Here is a 19,007-nt window from a genome sequence, read left to right as displayed (position 1 = left end):
GGTCAGAATAAATTTAACCATATAAAACTGAGGTTGCTACAATTTTTACAGATGTTACTGATTTTAATAATGAACAAAAATTTACCTCTGCATCCTAACTCAAGCTACTATCAAATGTGCATTTCTAAGAGACAAAAAAGTGATATTAATATTATCAGGCAACCCAAATCTGTTTCTTGATTTGAAACAATATCACTCATTAGAACATGCAGAAACTAAGAAATTAATTTTTTCTATTTAAATATTGATTTTGTTAAGGAAAATTAATGGTCTGGTTTCTACAACTTTCACTTTGGAGCAAAAATCTGACTTTAAACTTGAAAGAAATAAAGATTTGACATTAATCGTAATAATTATCAATATAGACTGATATGAAAAAAAATTGTGATAATTTTTTTGGCCATATCGCCCAGCCCTAGTAGTATAATAGTGGGTCAGTGTTGGGATGTACAACCATGTCATAATGTCTCCTGATACCACAGATGTTTCGTTTTGTAATTTTTTTACATAATGCATTTCTTGGTTTACTTTAAAATGTCTTTATTACTTACTTTTTTTATAGTCTTGTGTTCCTTGTCACTTCTCTTCTATGGAAGAACTCAAAAAAGAGCAGTCACATCTCCTGTAGTGTTCAAAATGTTCAAAAAGGTCCTTGACTCTTGTGTTGCCTGTGTGCGTTTGTATTTTACAGGACAACATGTTGTTCTGTGACTCCTGTGACCGAGGTTTCCACATGGAATGTTGTGACCCCCCACTGATGCGAATGCCAAAAGGTGAGTGCCCACACACTCAAATGCATGCCTATTCTACTTGGTGTAATCATAGGATTTGTCTTTAGGCACACTCTATTAATTGTATATTTTGTTGATGCATTCATTTACACAAGAATTAGTTTTCTGTTCAATTATAGTTATGATTAATGATTCTTGATTGCTGTTCTGCAGGCATGTGGATCTGTCAGATCTGTCGGCCAAGAAAAAAGGGAAGAAAGCTCTTACATGAAAAAGCAGCACAAATTAAGCGGCGATATAATGCACCACTGGGGCGACCGAAGGGCAGGTATTATAAACCGTTTGGTTCTGTTTATGACCACATTTGCAGAACTCTGTTGAAATTATTTGCACAAGTTTTGCAAGAGACTACTTCAAGTTCTCTTGTCCTCAGACCGGGCCGTCCCTTTAAGAAGCTTCGAGGTGGTGGGCGTGGCAGGAGAAGGCGGGGTGCCGGAGGCGTGGACCAGCGCTCACAAGGCTCCTCCTCCCCACACTCTTCCTCCAGTTCCTCATGCGAAGGTTACCCTGGCGACGATCGCATGCTGTTCTCTCTCAGAGAAGATGATTCTGTGCATGGTGGCCTGCGTTTTAACAAGAAAACAAAAGGCCTAATCGACGCCCTAAGCAAGTTCTTTACGCCATCCCCGGACGGGCGGAAAGCCCGTGCTGAAGTGGTGGACTATTCCCAGCAATATCGTATACGCAAGAAGAGCAACCGCAAGGGCGAGCACGATGACAGGACAGGAGGTGAGATCAGTAGCCCCTCACTGCAGAACACAAGATCCAGGGAGCGTGGTTGGATCCACATCTAGGGGGTGGAGATTGGTAGGTTTAGGGTTGGAGATGGGTGGGTTTAGGGATCAGGGGGTGGAGACGGGTAGGTTTAGGTATATGTAAGGTGGGAGGAGTTGGATCTGGATCCAACCACGCCCCCTGGATCTTGTGTTCTGCAGTGAGGACCATCTCGGTGAGATGGGTCAAAAGATAAATCTAAACTGTTTAGCAGCTATTTTGTTTTCAACATCTGTATTAGGTGATCTATGCTTTGATGATAAGGATAGTAAATACACTGAACAGTGGCCATTTCTCTCAATGTCACGTGTGTGTGGTAAGATTAAAATTGAAAGGTAGTTTTTGGAGTAATGTTGTGCTGACAGTTTGACGTGACAGGTGATGTACACTACTGTTCACAAACTTGAAGTTTGTAAGATGTTTTTGAAAGAAGTCTCTAAGGCTCACCAATGCTCCTGTGATCCAAAGCTGATTTTTTAAAGTTTCTTATTATCAATGTTGCTGCTTAATATTTTTGTGGAAACCATGATATTTGATTTTCGGGTTTCTTCAGTAAATAGAAAGTTCAAAAGAACAGCATTTATTTGAAATAGAATAGCTTTACTGTCTTTTGAAATTTGAAGACAGAATAATTGGAAACTTGTCACACTGTGCCTGAGTAGGAAACAGTGCAAAATGAAAAGTACAAATTAAACGTAAATGTGCTGTCTCTCTTATTAGTGTTTTTGCTCTGTACCTTCAGTTTTGTGATCCCACTCACTCTTTGGCCATTTTAACTGTCTTGGTATCTTTTTGAATCACAGACAATCAGGAGTGTGGAGACGGCTGGCGGGAGGACGAAGACAAACTGCCAGGACATGAGAACCTAACTGAGAAAGACGTGGAGCTCTTCAGACACATTCAGGAACTGGCACTACAGGTACAGAAAGGGAAGGGGAAATATTACATTTTGCCATACAAATGCAAATTAATTTGCTTTTGTTAAATGTCCAATCTGAATTTGATTCATAAATAAGCCGGAAAAAATGTCTTTCTCCATTTGCTGAGAAACATGCTCCTTTATGGGCTGTGTTTGGGAAAGACACTTGTGCTTCAGTTAAGTTTGAAACCGTTATAAAAGTCTAATTTAATAAATGCATTAACAACATATAAATTCAGTGTTAAACATTTAATTAAACGCATATGCTAACTTGTAAACTTTCACGGCTATAAACTAGTTCTGTCAAATGATTAATTGCGATTAATCGCATCCAAAATAAAAGTTTGTTTACATAATGTTTGTGTGTGTACTGTGTATATTTATTATGTATATATAAATACACACACATCCATGTATATATTTAAGAAAAATATTTTCTGTTTATGTATAAATATATATATATGTAAATATTTTAAAAATATATACATGAATGTTTGTGTATTTATATATTCATAATAAATATACACAGTACACACATTTATTATATAAACAAAAACGTTTATTTTGGATGCGATTAATTGCGATTAATCGTTTGACAGCACTACTATAAGCATAACATAATATAAACAAACGGAATCCTTCTGTCGATAAATTGTATGCTTGATGGTAGGGATGCCTATTGTTTGTTTGCAGTCACTGATTCTCTTTTGCTATATTAGCAAAGACTTGGAAGCTGTGAAGGCCTTTATCTCTGCAGAATGTAATGTGGGGGATTTGAGAGTTTCCATTATCTTGACAGCTGGTGCCTCTCTCAGTGATACAAACACAAATGCACATGTGTAGACTGATTGGTGTATGTGTGTGTGTGTGATTTCAAGCTCCCAGCAGTAGCAGCCACTCTCTGACTGCCTGAGGCCATCAGTCGAAGAAAAACACTCACTAACCCAGAGAGAGACAATCATATTCGCATACACCATCAGACAGATCCAACATGCTTTTGTTGAGCAGCCAGAAAGGAAGAATACCATGCTGTATTAACTGAATGTGTGCGCTCTATAACATTTAGGACATGTACACACTGCAAAGTTTAGAGAGTGATAGCTGCATTTAAATGTGGGATTGAATCACTCTAAATTATTATTCTGTATGTGTACAGAAATATAAGAGTCATTCCTGAACTTGCGATGGTTGGCAGTTTAGCGATACAATTTTCTTTTAGCAAGCACAACCAGATGTAGCATGAACATCTAGAAAATCTCCTTGGATTTTCGCTGTATGAAAAGCTTTGTTTTTCACAGGTAAAGGTCAGACAAGCGAGATGTAGATGACATAATTTTCAGTTTGCTCAACAAAATGTAAATATTTGAATGTGTAATTTCTACTATAGCATTTCAGACAAATTTATGAAATGTATTTATTAAAAATTTATTTAAACTTAATTTCATAATTCATAATTCAAAAATGAGTGATAGCTCAAAAATCTCAAGTGAGAAACCATTAATAGCTTTAATTTGTATACAATCTTTGATTTTGTTTAGGTTGAATAATGCCACTAATAATTAAACATTTTCCAGATGTTGTCTCAATTACTGAAGAGAGGACTGTTATTACTGTTATTAACTGACCGATGGTTTGGCACAAGCCGTTTCACCTCCGCTTTGCATATGTGTGAGATGCAGAGCAGAGAAGTGTGTGATCACTACTGAGTGTCAGCAGGCTGGCAAGTGGCAGATGCTCTGAATTTCCACTTGGGCTGCGGATAAGAGCTAATAATAATCCTGTAAGCTTGGGTGTGGAGCTGTATGCTTGTGAGAAACTGTGATTATTATATTTCTTGTGTAAAAGAGAGCGACTGTTTCTTTTGTGTGTGGCAGGATGCTCTGGGAAAAGGGCATAGTGGCCTAATAGTATCTAAATTGTAAATCTGCCCACTTTATCTTTGCCATAACTCCTATTTTTTTTTTTATTTACTTCAACTCCTATAGAAAGTCGGGGTGACTGGTCCACCGGACCCCCAGATGCGCTGCCCATCTGTTATAGAGTTTGGGAAGTATGAAATTCAGACGTGGTACTCTTCTCCATACCCACAGGAGTACAGCAGGTAACCAACAGCATGTGTGATAATCATCCTCAAAATTCTGACATTTGTTCATAACAAAAAAGTGGACGAGGCACATTTTATAATTTTCAATATATATATATTTTAATATTGCAGTACTTGCACAATTTAACTTGGTAGTTTTAACAGTGATGTTATTGTTAAAGGGGTCATGTGTCAAACTAGCTGTCAAACATCTTAACCTCTTACTGTTTTTGTTGTATTTAAATGCTCTCACAAGAGGGATGTGCTTAAGCATTTTTAGGCTGTAAATTCTGATGTGTGATTGTTTCATTGTGACAGGCTCCCTAAGCTCTACCTCTGTGAGTTCTGTCTGCGCTACATGAAGAGCCGCAGCATTCTCTACCAGCACATGCGAAAGTGCAACTGGTTTCACCCACCTGCCAACGAGATCTACAGGAAGGACGACGTGTCCGTGTTTGAGGTGAGGAAAAGAATTCTCCGCCCAGATAAAAAACACAAATACACGAAGACGCTCGCACACAGACACTCGCACACACACACGTCTTTGTTTATACACACTTGGCAGCAGAGACATAAGCTCGTCGACACTCTAGTCATGCACACGCAAATGTGTGTTTTCATACGTGCTGAGCCAACAAAGGAAATCTCATTCACACTGATATGTGCGCACACTCCCACACTTGCTCAGGCAATAACATCCGCCCACTTCCTGCCCTCACAAGGTGTTGTAATGATGCCGCACAGCAGGGTGACAAATGAAGAACGGTAAGCTCTCATTGCTTCAGAATCACTATGGTGATTTACTACATCCTTTGTGTTTTTATGAAAGAACATTTAGGTGTAACCATGACATGAAGATCTGAATCGGTGTGGTCTAAGTCAACGCTGCCAGACCATATTTTACTGAGATTACATAGTCACGTTCACACACTCAGAGTTTGGAGATTGACAGCCATATGTTTCTCGAATTCTCCAGTACAGAAAACAGCTTACAGGACCATCCTGCCTACAATCTATATGAACGAATAACTCTTTTCTAGCCGCTTTTTCAAGGTTCCTGTGGGTCCCTAAAATGTTTTCAATTCAGTTTGATCCAATTTCATAAGGACTCTTAAAAAGTATACATGTGATTTGGTCTAATGTGATCGTTAAACTTCAGAAGGCTTTGATTTGATTAAATAAATATGAGCGTTGTACGTTTTAAATAAAAATGGGGTACTGTTGGCTTGCAGTTTCAGAGCACTTAGCAAACCAATGAATAGTGTGCATTTATGCCAAGTGATTGCAGTGTTTTTGCTATTTCTATTGTGATATGTTATAGATAGATGGTTGTAAGAGTGCTTATTTATCTCTCATCTTTTTGATTGAGCAGCTGTGAGTCGTAACAGACATTTACATATATTTGTTTAGTAGACACTTTATCCAAATCGACTTACAAATTAAGGAATGCAACAAGTGATTTGTCTTAAAGAGTCAATAACATGAGAAGATGCTAGCAAAATTAAGCATTAATTTTCACATTATCACACTATCACTTTTTTTTTTATATCCCTCCTTGTTCTATCTTGTACTATTCTGGTCAATGTTTCACACATTTCAAGATATTATGCATTTCAAAACTGTGTATTTTGGGCTTGTTTGTATCATTTATTTTTTGATTATTTTGATTATACAATAATATGTGTCTGGCAATTAATTTAATTTAAACCCATGTGGCTTCTCACTGGGCCGACCTGTCACAGGAAGGGAAGACTAATAACTTTATTTAACACAAAGTATAAAATCCAGTATTACTCAATTTGCAATTGAATGCCCCAGCATGCTCAACTAAGTAAAATAATCTGAAAAACAATTAATTAATTTGATATTCTTTGGGTTTATTCTGGATGGACATTTGGTATTAAATTTATTTGTGCAGGTCTTAAAAGGAGGTCTTAAAAATTTGATTTTAAAAACTAAACATATATACCCTGTTTTCGGTTCTCATGATGGCAGTCAATAATGGCTGTCATGCATAACGTAATGCCGGGTTCACACTTCATGATTTTAGATTCACAGTCCTGCAGTATGAAATGTGTTTTAACTGGAAATGACATCAGCGACAACCTACAGCCAATGAGAGAGCAAGATACAGGGCAAGGGAAAGTTCAAGGGGTGGAGTCATAATAAATCTGCAACAGAACATAAGCAACCAATCATTCTGTCCTTCATATTTTTCTTTGTTTATTTTTTATTTTTCACTGCAAATCATCATACAGACAACTTGGACTGCAAGCTTTATGTGGGGTACTGTCTTTGACAGGAATAAATCCAGAAAGGAGTCTCTCGCGTGATCTTACATTATTTCCCGTATCGATTCTTGCATGTGTTTGGTTGTGAAATGTAGTTTGTAGACAATGCAGAGTTGTCTGCGATCCATCATGTAGTGTGTACACAACAGCAACTAGATGGTACCCCAGACAGTCGTGCATGGTGAGGACAGCAGCGATTTAAAAATCGTGCAGTGTGAACCTGGCATAACTAGTCCTCCAATGTGGTTCCAATCATAGCACAAGTTAACCAAATGTTAAACTCTCTCCACATTTATCAACACTACTCTGTGTTGTCGGGTGTGTTATTGCTTGCCTTCCTCTTTAGCCAGTTGGTTTTAGAGGCTCGGGTTTCAGAGCTGCTCCTGGTCTGGTCCTGACTCAGGAGGATACCTGTGGTGGCAACACTGCTGAAAGCTAACACTGTTGGCGTTCAGCCGATAGGAAAAGCAGGAGCCTTGCCATTTACCACAGCCTCTGGTTCTGTGGAGCGAGATTCATGCCAGTCTCTACTGCACAATTTCTTTCAAAATGTTCATTTTGTATTTAGAAATTAAGAGTCTTACAGGCATTACATTTTGCAAATATGAATAATGAATTGGAGTTGATTGTAAAGTGTAACAGTATCTAAATCCTAGAAAATTCACTTTACATTGTCGCTTAATTGCATGTCTGGTTAGGACACAGTATGTCAACCAAAGGCTGAAAAACATCTTTTCTACACTCTAGGTGGATGGAAATGTCAGCACAATATACTGTCAGAATCTGTGCCTGCTGGCCAAGCTCTTTCTGGACCATAAGACTCTGTATTATGATGTGGAGCCCTTCCTCTTCTATGTGCTCACACAGAATGACAGTAAGGGCTGCCATCTCGTAGGATACTTTTCAAAGGTAAGCTAATCATTTCACAAACCTTTTTGAGTTACTTTTAAGTGCACTGTAGTCAGATGACAATGTTGAGCAATTTGGGTTTGTTATTAATGCTATTTTTTTTGCACATTTTTACTGCTTTTGTGGCTTGCTTACAGTAGATGGTTTGTTTGATTCTTTATGGGTTGATTATACTCCTGGAAAATATGTTTACAGTGAATCATTTTTATTTATTTATTTTAATTAACAGCTTTTTGCTTATTTTGAGGGTGATTTGAGGATGCTGTTTATGCACTCGGTTTAAATAATTTGAAGAGCCATATTCACAACTGTGTATGTTTAAGCATGTGTTCTGTATGGTTATTATTTGCATTTTTAAACAGAATAATACGAATATTTCGTGGCACATAGATAGAAATGTGTTAGTGAAATGTGTGATTGTGAATTTTACAATCTTTTGTGCTTTTTTCCCTTTTTTCATCTCCAGGAGAAGCATTGTCAACAAAAGTATAATGTATCCTGCATCATGATTCTTCCACAATATCAGCGCAAGGGCTATGGACGATTCCTCATTGACTTCAGTAAGCACTCTGCATTATCTTTCCTCTGTTCCCCCAGTCTGTGAATTTTTATTTTTATTTTTTTTAAGTAAAGAAACTATTTGAGAATTATACTCCTTCAGATAGTGTCATTAGACACCGAGGATAAACTGTTGTGACTCTCTCTGCAGGTTACCTGCTGTCCAAGAGGGAAGGCCAGCCGGGCTCACCAGAGAAGCCATTGTCAGACCTTGGCCGGCTATCCTACATGGCATATTGGCGTAGTGTGGTGCTGGAGTGCCTACATGAGATCAGAGATCGACAGCTCACCATCCGCAAACTCAGCAAAATCACTGGCATTTGCCCTCAAGATATCACGGCCACTCTGCTTAATTTGAATATGCTGGAACAGAGAGGGGACCGGTAAGTGAGATGGCTGATTTTCATTGATTATACATGGTAGCATAGCAAGGATGCACTACATTGATCAAAAGCGAATGTAAAGACGTTTGTTAAAAGAGTTCTATTTCAAATAAATTCTGTTCTTTTTTAACTTTATATTTTACAAAAATAAAAAATGTTTCTTGAGCACTAAATCAGCACATTAGAATGATTTCTGAAGGATCATGTGATGCTGAAGACTCGAGTAATGACTGCTAAAAAGATCACTATATTCACAGATATATTAAAGTAGAAAATTTAAAGTTATTTTAAATTGTAATATTACTGACCCCAAACTTTTAAATGGTATTGTATATTTGTTATATTTTTAGCAGTCTGTATAGTTTCCTGATTTTTGGTTTTCCTTTCTTGTTATAGGGTGATTATCCTGCGAAGAGAGAAGCTGGTGGCTTCTCACATGGCCCGACTGAAGGCCAAACCTCGGCTGCTAGAAGTCGATCCAGACTGCTTGCGCTGGACACCTGTTATCATCACCAACACAGTAGTATCTGAAGGAGAAGGGGATGAGGAAGAGGAAGAAGGAGAGGAGGGACCTAAAGATGTAAGCATCTTATCATGTATTCAAGGTTCAGTAGATGAAGTATGCAGCATTTAGTATGTGTACCAGTACATACTGAAGCTGAACTTCTGTTCTATGCTTCTTGTCTCTTTTATAGATCAAACCCAGCCACAAGAGCTCCCCACTCTCTTGGCATATGAAAGGAGAATGGGAAAAGGAGGAAGAGAAAAGGGGCTTCCCAGCGTTCCCAAAAAAACAAAGCTCTCCTCCATCCTCTTCTGTTTGCAACAGTGTTCTCGGTCCTGAACATTCTTCCCTTTTTCTTACGGCTAATGGGGAGCGCAGGGGACCTGGACGCCCTCCCAAAAACTGGTTATGGGGCAAGGTGAAGGATGCACCACGTACAGGACCAGGTCGACCCCGTAAACTAAGGCCCCCAGATGATGAGGAGGAGGAGGAGGAGGAAGAAGAGGAGGAGGAGGATGATGAGGAGGATGAAAGAACTGGCATTAATAAAGTGACAACATCACCAATGCTCTTGGCCTTAGAAAATGAGCCTGACTCCACATCAGCCTGTCCCTTGGAGGCTTCTAGGCACCCCGCAGTTCCACCATCACGCAGCAGAGGACGGCCTCCACGGAAAAAGCGTGGCCCAAAACGCAGGCTTAGTGAGGAGCCTGAAGATGACCTGCCGTCGTTGCCCCACACCACAAGGCTGAGTGAATCCATGCCAACCTTTATCAGTGAGAGCAGTGAAGATGAGGATGAAGATGATGAGGAAGAGTTAAGAGCTCGTTCACCACCTGTCCTCACCAAGCCCACATTAGGGCTTAAATGCAAGGTATGTCCAATATATTTTCATGTATGTTTTTTTTTCTTTTGCATGACACATTTTTTATATAGATCTTAAAAATAAGTAGTAACAATTAGTAGTTTGAGTGTAATACCAAAAGGCTTTTTTTTCAAATAAAGGCTAGAAAGATCTGGAAATAAAAATGTTGTGGATTATTCTAGAATATTCTTTGCTTTCCTCCCCTTGTAGTCTCAGAAGTCCTTGCGAAAGCGGCGTGTACGTCAGCGCAGCCATCCCCACAGCAGTGTAGTTACAGAGACCATCTCAGAGACAACTGAAGTTCTGGATGAGCCATTTGTGGATTCAGATTCTGAAAGGCCCATGCCCAGACTAGAAGAGGAAACTCCATTTGGCAACCCTCTCCGATGTTACCCAGCAGCCCGCAAACACATGGGACTTGCCCCAAAAAGCATCAACAGAGGCAATCTGACTGAATCGGAGGAAGATGGTTAGTATTTCTGTGTTTTTTTCATGTAGTTTTGTGTGATGTTAATGTTTGCAATAGTGTGATTTCAAAAATTGCTTAAAGGATGGTTACCTCTTTTCTGTTTAGATCCCACTCCTGTGTTGAAGCCAGTTGCTGTCCTGAGAAGACTTGAACCTTCAGAGGCCACACAGAGAACAGGGGCAACAGCCGAGATGCCTGAGGTTCCAGTAAAGAGGAAGAAAGGCTGGCCTAAGGGCAAGAGTCGCAAACCACTCCACTGGAAGAAGCGTCCAGGCAGGAAGCCTGGTAGTGGAGCCGGTCAGACAGGTGACACCAGTCTGGCAGATCCATCCTCAGAGGACCCACCACCCCCAAAGATCAAAATGAAGCCTGGCAGGAAACCTCGTAGCTATTACCTGCAGCGGGCCCAAGAGGAAGCAGCCAAACAGGAGTTTGAGAGAAGCCGATTAGCTCAGCAGCAGCTAGACAATTCAACATTGGAGGACAAAACCTGTAAAAGGACAGCCAGAGCCTTAACATCTGACCTCAGCCCTGAGAAACAGAACGACTCTGAAGAGGAAGATGATTTCCTTCAGGACTTTAGAGAGCCATCCAAACCCAAAAGGCGAGGTCGGCCTCCAAAAAATGGCAACCTCCCTCCCCCTGTACCCAAATCTCCCCCTGTGTCTGAGCCAGAAGAAGATGAGGAGGAAGACAGACCATGGTCAGTTGAGAAGATCAGCCGTCCGCCTTCTCGTACCATGTCGCAGTCTTCCAGCACCAGAGTCTCTCAGCCAAGAGCTAACACAGACATGGCAGATGCAGAGGAGGGCGAAGAGCGGGATGTTGAAGATTGCGATAATGGGGTTAATCGGAGAACAGCAGCGACACCAGGCTCAGGAAGCCGGCGTAGTGATGATCATGATGCCGACGATGAAGGGGATGGCCGTCTTGAAGAGAAAAGTGACAGCAGCAGTAGCACTAAAACGAGAAAGGGCCCAGATTCAGAGGATGATGTGGAGCAGCAAGAGGATGAAGAAGAGGAACCATCATCACCTGCTCGCTCTCCCCCTGTGAAAGAAGAACCCCAGAGCAGTGAGGGTTTTTTAGACTTACAGGCAAACATGGCACGGGATTATGTCAGCAAACAGGAAGAAGCTGAGGACGAGGAGGAGGATGCAGAGGAAGTGCAGGAGGTGAAGACTAGCTCTGCTGATACGGAAGAACGGCAACGACGAGAACAGGAGGAATCTGCAGCGGCTGCGGCAGCTGTAGAGACAGTAACCGCTATCGCAGTGCCCTCTGAACCACTGGACATGCAGCCTTTACACATAGAGGAAAAGACTGTGCTCATGATGGGGACTGAGCATTCACACCAGCATCCTGACTTCAAAGATGACCTGAGCCACCAGCAACACACGCATCACCACAGTAGTGAGCTGGATCTGGAAACAGTGCAAGCTGTCCAGTCACTTACGCAAGGAGAAGCCCAGGAGGAGGATTCAGAGTCCCATGGAGCCTACCAGGATTGCGAAGAGACACTGGCTGCCTGCCGAACCCTCCAGAGCTACAGTCACGGTGAGGGAGAGGAGGAAACACTAGCGCTGGTGGAAGATTGTGGAGCCTCCCAGCACAGTCCCATGCCCAACCCACCGATGCCCGTGTTACCAAACCAGTCTGTCCGTTCAGTCAACAGTCCTGGAATGACTCCTGGTCCTATGGACCCTGGACCAGGAGTGCCTGGTCCCACAGGAACTGGAGGGGGAACAGGTGGAGGGTATACTCAAATAACCCCTGAGCATCCCAGCTCTCTATCAGCTCCCTCATTGCAAAACATGGAGACCTCTCCCATGATGGATGTGCCATCTGTTTCTGATCATTCACAACAAGTGGTAGACAGTGGATTTAGTGACCTGGGCAGCATTGAAAGCACCACCGAAAACTATGACAATCCGAGCAGCTATGACTCAACAATGGGTGGTGGAGGTAATGGAGGAGGGAATGGAAGTAATGGAGGTGGCATGTCTGCAGCTGCGGCAGCAGTGGTAGCAGCTTCCTCCTCTTCGTCGTCTTCGTCCTCTAGTTCAGCCACACCTTCGTCATCATCTTCGCAAGGCAACAGCTGCTCCTTCGTCTCAACTCCTGGGCTGACGTCCTCCAGCACAGGCGTTGGCTCTCAGATTGCCATGGGTAGCTGTAGCCTTATCCAGCAAGCAGGTCCAGGACCAACCAATGGACCTGGTGCTAACAGCGGTAGTAGCGTCCCACAACCTCCTCCCCCACCTCCTCCCCCTCCAAGTAGCACTCCAAGTTGCGGTATAAAGTCTCCGCAAGGCTGCGTCATCGAAAGGCCGCCAAGTGCCAGCCAGCAGCAACAGAAGAAGGTCTCTCAACCAACTCAACAACAGCAAAACCCTCAACCGCAGCCTCCACCCTCTGCTCCACCACCCCCTCCACCTCAACAACAAGCACTCTCGCAGTGCAGTATGGGAAATGGCTTCGCTTCCACACCCATGATCATGGAGATTCCTGAAAGTGCAGGCAGCGGTGGAGGAGGCCGGAGTTTGTATGACCGCATGGGTCAGGACTTTGGCGCTGGTGGCTATGGACAACACTCTGCTTCTTTCAGTTTAGCCAAACTCCAGCAGCTAACCAACACCATCATGGACCCCCACGCCATGTCTTATTCACATTCAGCAGCAGTCACCTCATACGCGACGAGTGTTTCGCTCTCCAACCCAGGCTTAGCGCAGCTTGCTTCTTCCCCACACCCACCGTTGCCCCAGGCTCAGCCCACTATGACCCCACCTCCCAATTTGAGTTCTGGCTCCATGAATCTTGGTTCCCCCTTGATCCAGTGCAACATGACAGGCGCTAATATTGGACTACCTCCCCCTCCCCATTCACAGCGGTTGCAAGGCCAAATGGCCACAGTCAAAGGCCACATTTCAATTCGGTCCAAAGCCTCTCAAATTCCTACGGGCTCCCCTCACCAGCAGCAATTGTACAGTCGCAGCTCTGGTGCTGTGACCATGCAAGGCACCCCACGCACTCTAGCGGTGCAACGTGGCATGATGACAAACCTCATGCCCACACCTGCCGCCTACAACTCCATGAACATGAATCCGCTCAATGCTGCCATGTCAGCTGGCTACCGCATGCCACAGCCCATGATGAACAGTGGGTACCATAGTAACCCGCCATATATGAACCAGCCGGCCCAGTACCCCATGCAGATGCAAATGGGCATGATGGGAGGGCAGGCTTACCCACAGCAGCCTATGCAGCCCAATCACCATGGCAACATGATGTACACGGGCCCCTCGCACCACAGCTACGCTGGCGTCCCCAAACAGTCGCCTTACATGAGCAGATGAGCACCAGAGAACGAGCAGAGAGAGACGTTCCCCACCGGACTCTGCATCTCTGTACTTTTTCCATTTGTATCCACCCTCCAAAGTCTGCGCAAAAAGGCAACAAGATAAGTGAGCTTGGTGGAAGAAGAGGACATAGAGACTGCGACGATTTCTTTTCCTTGCTAAATATGTTGTCGTCAAGCTCTGTTCCTTTTAGGTTCATTTCCCAGTTGCCTGAGCTGGGGAGATGATGATGATGATGGTCTGATCACGGGAGATGATCTAATGGACCTTTATTGTGGCAAGTGTCACGCTCCCACAGACCCTGTCTGCCGTGGTTGTACCAACAGGGGTTGGACCACCGAAATGTCCGCCACTCCATCCGTGAGACAGAAGGGGCGAAGTATCAAAGCAGCTAAAGGGGAAGTGGACCTAACTTTTCAAACTGAGAAACAAATACATTTACGTTGTTATTGAACGTACATTGAATCATGCACACAATCGTTCAATTGACATAGGAAGCCTTACCTAAATAGAGACAAAATAATTGTAGATGGACTATTTTTTTCTTTTTTTATTATATTATTATTATTTACTTTATTTTTAATATGTTCTCTTTTTTTTCAATGACTGTTGAAATGCTTGTGTTTCAGTCTGACCTTCTCATGCTTTGTGTGTGTGTGGCTGTTCTGGACAAAGTGATTCACGCTCGCTCGCTCATACACTCACTCATGAACACATTCACTCGCACAGAGCTCTATAGCCACTTGAGAGCTTACATGGAGGCACTTCTAGTTTGGACGCACAAGGCGTCCGAGGTAACTGTAAATCTGTGTCTTCCCAGTATGGAATCGTGTATATCCAAACGTAACAGTTGTAAGAGCCCAAATGGACGTCTGATAATAATGACCATGCGTCCATAGACCAGACTAAACAGAAGTCCTTTGAAACTAGTTAATGTAAATATTCTGGTACTACCTGGTTCACAGCACAGACTCAAAATCCAGTACACACACTTTCACGAACACTCCACAGCTGTCACTAGAGGGCAGCTGCAGTCAATAGTGGGAAGGTCTTTAAGTTCATACTACAAAGTGCAGCGTCCACGTAATGTGGTGGGTAAAAAGGGTTTAACCACACAGGAGCACATCTGCAGAGCAGTTAGCATTGCAACTGTGCTCATCCAATGATGTTAATGATGCCTCCTAAAGTAGGCCTTACTGTGGCACCAGTAAGTAGCGCTGCTCGTACTCCAGCTGATCATGCAGTAGTGATGTTAGCTGTTAGCCACAAGAGGGAGTTGTACAAATAAGTAGATCCGTGTCTGCAATGCACACATGGACAAATGAACACTCATACCCGGGATAAAGGTTAAAGTGCATGATGTCCTGAGATGGTTACTGTTTTAGGACAATGGGAAGAGAATTTCTTAATGTTCCAGTATTCATTGTCAATATGAGGAATCTTTCTCAAAGACCTGACGTTTCATATATTATTTGTGCGCTTTTGTTTTTCTGAATTTTATCAGACTGGGCAGCTTTCTTTTATGACAAGCTGACTCTTTTTGACTTTAGAAGACTTATTGTAGAGAAAATGTTTTTTCTAAAATATAAAAAAAGAAATTCTGACATGGATATTGGTACTGTCATTTTTTTCACTTCTGTTTCAGGAAAAAACTGCATATTTTTTAGCTCGACTCTTGGGGTAATATTATTAAGAAATTCAAAACTAAAAAAATGTACAACTCACTTTTAGTGAATTTAAGATGCCTTTAACCTTTCCATTCCATCTCATCTCTAGAGTTTTCTATCTTTGTGTAGTATATTAATGCTATTTTAAAACAAAAGGAAAAAACAGATATCTAAAGGTCACTTAGCGTTATTTTCTTTTTTCTTGGTTATTGTGTGTGTATAAGACAACTTCCTTACATCTACGAGGCATGTAAAAATGAGCTCAGTATATTTCTGTCTGTTTATATTGCTTACCTTTTCGTATACTTTGTAATTGTACATGGTGAGTTGTAAGCTAAGTGAGAGCCTGGTAGCCCGGAGAAAGAGAGAGAGCCAAGCTGGGGCGCTCGGTGATGGTCGGAAGCGTCCACCTTCCACTCCTCTCTGTTTTGTCCTTGTATGTATTTCCATTTATTTGTTTCTTTCTTTTTTCTTAGCAAGTACTTTCAAAGAACTCTGTACATTTTAACATGAAACAAAAAATAAATTATGTTGAGCCATTTCACTTGTTATTGCATTTCTTGAAAAATCTCTAAAGTAATGTGTATTTTTTTTAATGAATTCTCTCTTCTACAAGTCATTCCACTCTATCATATCAAAGCCAGTGTATGGACAGGACATCTCTTTTAAACTGAACATGAACTTCAGTTTAACTGGAAAGACTAATTCTAGACATTCTATAAACATTTAAATTGTATATGCTACTAAACTAACTTTTCACCCCCATTTAATTGACCCTGTGAGCTTCCGTCAGATCATGTAATTTGTTCACATTTTGAAAACTAATCTTTACAATGCCCCTAATTTAGTCATGGGAGTCTTGTAAATGAGTAAAAACTGATCTCTTATTTAAGTGTGATAGCTGAAAAAAGGTTTTTGAACAATTCGGTCATTACACAAAATAGATGGTTTTTCCATTTTAAAGTACATTTCTTGAAGATCCTGAACATTCTATCAGAAAATCTTTATAGTCAGGGCTCGACAATAAGGACTGTCCGATGGCCTGGGCCAGCATGAAAGATGCCCGGGACAATTTATAGAATTGTCAGTGTGATTTGTTTATTAGTACTTATTTTATGGACTCTTCACTTGATGTTAATAATGATTGAACTTTGTATTTGTTAGGCTTGTAGTTTTTGCTGTGGTTACGAAAGTGGAATCAAGAATTGTAAAATTTAACTGCCATCTAAAATGTCGGTGTCACAAGCTTATTTATTAGAATACTACATAATGTGGGTCAAAAACTATTTTATTTTATTTATTTATTTTGGCAGGGCCAGTGAAAATGTTGGTGGGGCAAGTAAAAAATTTGAACCAGTGTCCCGACTGGGCAGGTAGAAAAATTCAGTGTTTAGCCCTGAAAGTGTTAAACTGCATTGTATCCGTAGCTCAATTTAAAAACTGTACTATGCTATGATATAGCATTTGCATTTAAAAACAAAGCAACGGGGTTGACTGTTTTACAGTTTACTAGCCTTGTACACACGATCGTGACACTGATGTATTAGAAATACAAAATTTTGTGCTGCTTTTTCTACAGATATCCAGTTTAATAATAGTTTATTACTGGATACAATTGTTGCATCCTTGTTGACTTAAGATTTCCATTTAAATTTAGTTCGATATCAACTTAAAAGTTAATATTTAATCATAATTTAATAGTATAATGCTGTGATGCTTAAATTCACTTGTAGCATTTAAAACTTTTCTTTTTTCTCTTTTGACAGAATAGATTTTCTTTGTCAATCATATATTATCTGCCATGACATGGAAACTCGGTACTTATTATCAGACAGATTTTTAATTGGAGAATCCTTAAAAGGTACGTTATTTTAACAAGTGGCAGTTATAATGATAATAGAGTTAGTGTATAACCTAGGGACACAACTTCAAGTCTTTTGAATAAAATGTCTAAAACTGGAATTAGAATTATTATAGTATATAAAAATTATCTATATAGACAGAGAACAAATACAAAAAAATATATAACATGGATAGGGACAGGCATCAAAAAGGCATCTTTGTGGAGACCAAAATCTTTAATGTTTTTGTTGATGTGCAAAGAAAATGCCTGTAATAACAGTATAAGTTCGTGTCAGCTTGTCTTTGTTTAACGCATAAGGGACACATACGGCAGTTTTTCATGTGTTGCTCTAAATGTAATCATAATAATGAGTTTATTATGGAATTTTTAACCTCAATGCCCATTGTCAGAGGACAAGCTACCTTGAACCAATAAAATAACGCTGTGCAGTGACGTTTATTGGCCACTGTCCAATGACCTTCGAGTATTATAGTCCACTCGCTTCCGCACTAATATGGAGTGGGCGGGTACACGCGATAGACGTAGTCCGCCATTGGTTAGAGCGAATGACAATCATTTATTTTGTCGTCTCAAAATAACGGAGAAGGAAGCGACATTTCTGGTTCGGTCTAGTATAAAAATCGTGGGAAGTGGCAGAAAAAAAAAAACAGGGATCGTGAGTATTGATTTATATTTACAATATGAGCATTTACGCCCAAAGAAAAAAAAACGACAGATGAAAATGCGGAATGAATGAACCTTTTTTTAATCCGTAGCTTGTCACAAGACAGTCCTGTGATGCGAGAGTGGGGAGGAGAAAATATTAACATGATGACGATGATGATGTGACCCTGCTAACAACCAAACCAACCCGTTCCTGTCCCTTCATCCGAGCTGGCTGCTCTTAAAAACAAAACTATTCTTCTGTCCGGTAACCAGATAGGGATGTAGAATAACAAATGAGCTCAGAGGCCTATCGGTTACCCGTGAAGATGCTGGCAGGTTGCTGTCCTGTTATTGCCTGAACGATTCATTTTGTGTTTCACATTTTGTTACTTTGTCTTTCCAGCTGCCAAGATGATACACAGCCTTTTCCTGATTAACGCATCGGGGGACATCTTTCTGGAGAAGCACTGGAAGAGTGTGGTCAGCCGATCCGTCTGCGATTACTTTTTCGAGGCCCTGGAACGCGCCACGGAACCGGAGAACGTTCCTCCGGTGATCCCGACCCCGCATCACTACCTCATTAACGTGCTCCGCCATCGCATCTACTTCGTGGCCGTCATACAGAGCGAAGTGCCTCCTCTGTTTGTCATCGAGTTCCTCCATCGTGTGGTGGACACATTTCAGGTTTGAGGGGTTTATTGTATTCTCCTACTTTACCATTGTGTAGTGATGGTGTCAAATAGTAATTCCGTTCATTTTGATGGATGTGGCTGTACCATGGCAATACTGTTATTACCAGTGTTGGGGAAAGTTACTTTTAAAAGTAATGCATTACAATATTGCGTTACTCCCTAAAAAAAAGTAACTAATTACGTTACTTAGTTACTTTTTATGGAAAGTAATGCGTTCCGTTACTTTTGAGTTA

At 41.2% G+C, this 19,007-nt stretch overlaps 2 protein-coding genes across 4 annotated transcripts in view; both read left to right on the top strand.

The window, feature by feature from the left end:
* The window catches only part of kat6a (K(lysine) acetyltransferase 6A), a 55,493-nt gene extending 41,078 nt beyond the window's left edge, over window positions 1-14,415 (top strand). The window contains exons 5-17 of the mRNA XM_016572804.1: window positions 692-773; window positions 945-1,059; window positions 1,165-1,520; window positions 2,369-2,484; window positions 4,470-4,585; window positions 4,886-5,027; window positions 7,606-7,767; window positions 8,234-8,327; window positions 8,477-8,708; window positions 9,105-9,288; window positions 9,404-10,087; window positions 10,289-10,547; window positions 10,653-14,415. Of these exons, the coding sequence (XP_016428290.1) occupies window positions 692-773; window positions 945-1,059; window positions 1,165-1,520; window positions 2,369-2,484; window positions 4,470-4,585; window positions 4,886-5,027; window positions 7,606-7,767; window positions 8,234-8,327; window positions 8,477-8,708; window positions 9,105-9,288; window positions 9,404-10,087; window positions 10,289-10,547; window positions 10,653-13,903 (5,793 nt within the window). The 3' untranslated portion in view covers window positions 13,904-14,415. The remainder of the gene's footprint in view (window positions 1-691; window positions 774-944; window positions 1,060-1,164; window positions 1,521-2,368; window positions 2,485-4,469; window positions 4,586-4,885; window positions 5,028-7,605; window positions 7,768-8,233; window positions 8,328-8,476; window positions 8,709-9,104; window positions 9,289-9,403; window positions 10,088-10,288; window positions 10,548-10,652) is intronic.
* Window positions 14,416-17,961: 3,546 nt separating this feature from the next.
* ap3m2 (adaptor related protein complex 3 subunit mu 2) overlaps window positions 17,962-19,007 on the top strand; it is an 8,015-nt gene continuing 6,969 nt past the window's right edge. The window contains exons 1-3 of one of the 3 annotated variants that reach the window (XM_016572802.1): window positions 17,962-18,092; window positions 18,193-18,347; window positions 18,486-18,766. In XM_016572802.1, coding sequence (XP_016428288.1) covers window positions 18,494-18,766 — 273 coding nt within the window. In that variant the 5' untranslated portion in view covers window positions 17,962-18,092; window positions 18,193-18,347; window positions 18,486-18,493. Of the gene's footprint in view, window positions 18,093-18,192; window positions 18,767-19,007 lie in introns of all 3 variants that reach the window. The other 2 variants (XM_016572803.1, XM_016572801.1) reach the window with 2 other exon arrangements.

The sequence above is a fragment of the Sinocyclocheilus rhinocerous genome, unplaced genomic scaffold (genome assembly GCF_001515625.1).
Source record: "Sinocyclocheilus rhinocerous isolate Xijiao unplaced genomic scaffold, SAMN03320098_v1.1 scaffold352, whole genome shotgun sequence".
NCBI lineage: Eukaryota > Metazoa > Chordata > Actinopteri > Cypriniformes > Cyprinidae > Sinocyclocheilus > Sinocyclocheilus rhinocerous.
Note: the sequence above shows the minus strand (reverse complement) of the source record. Positions and strands in the feature narration are given on the sequence as shown.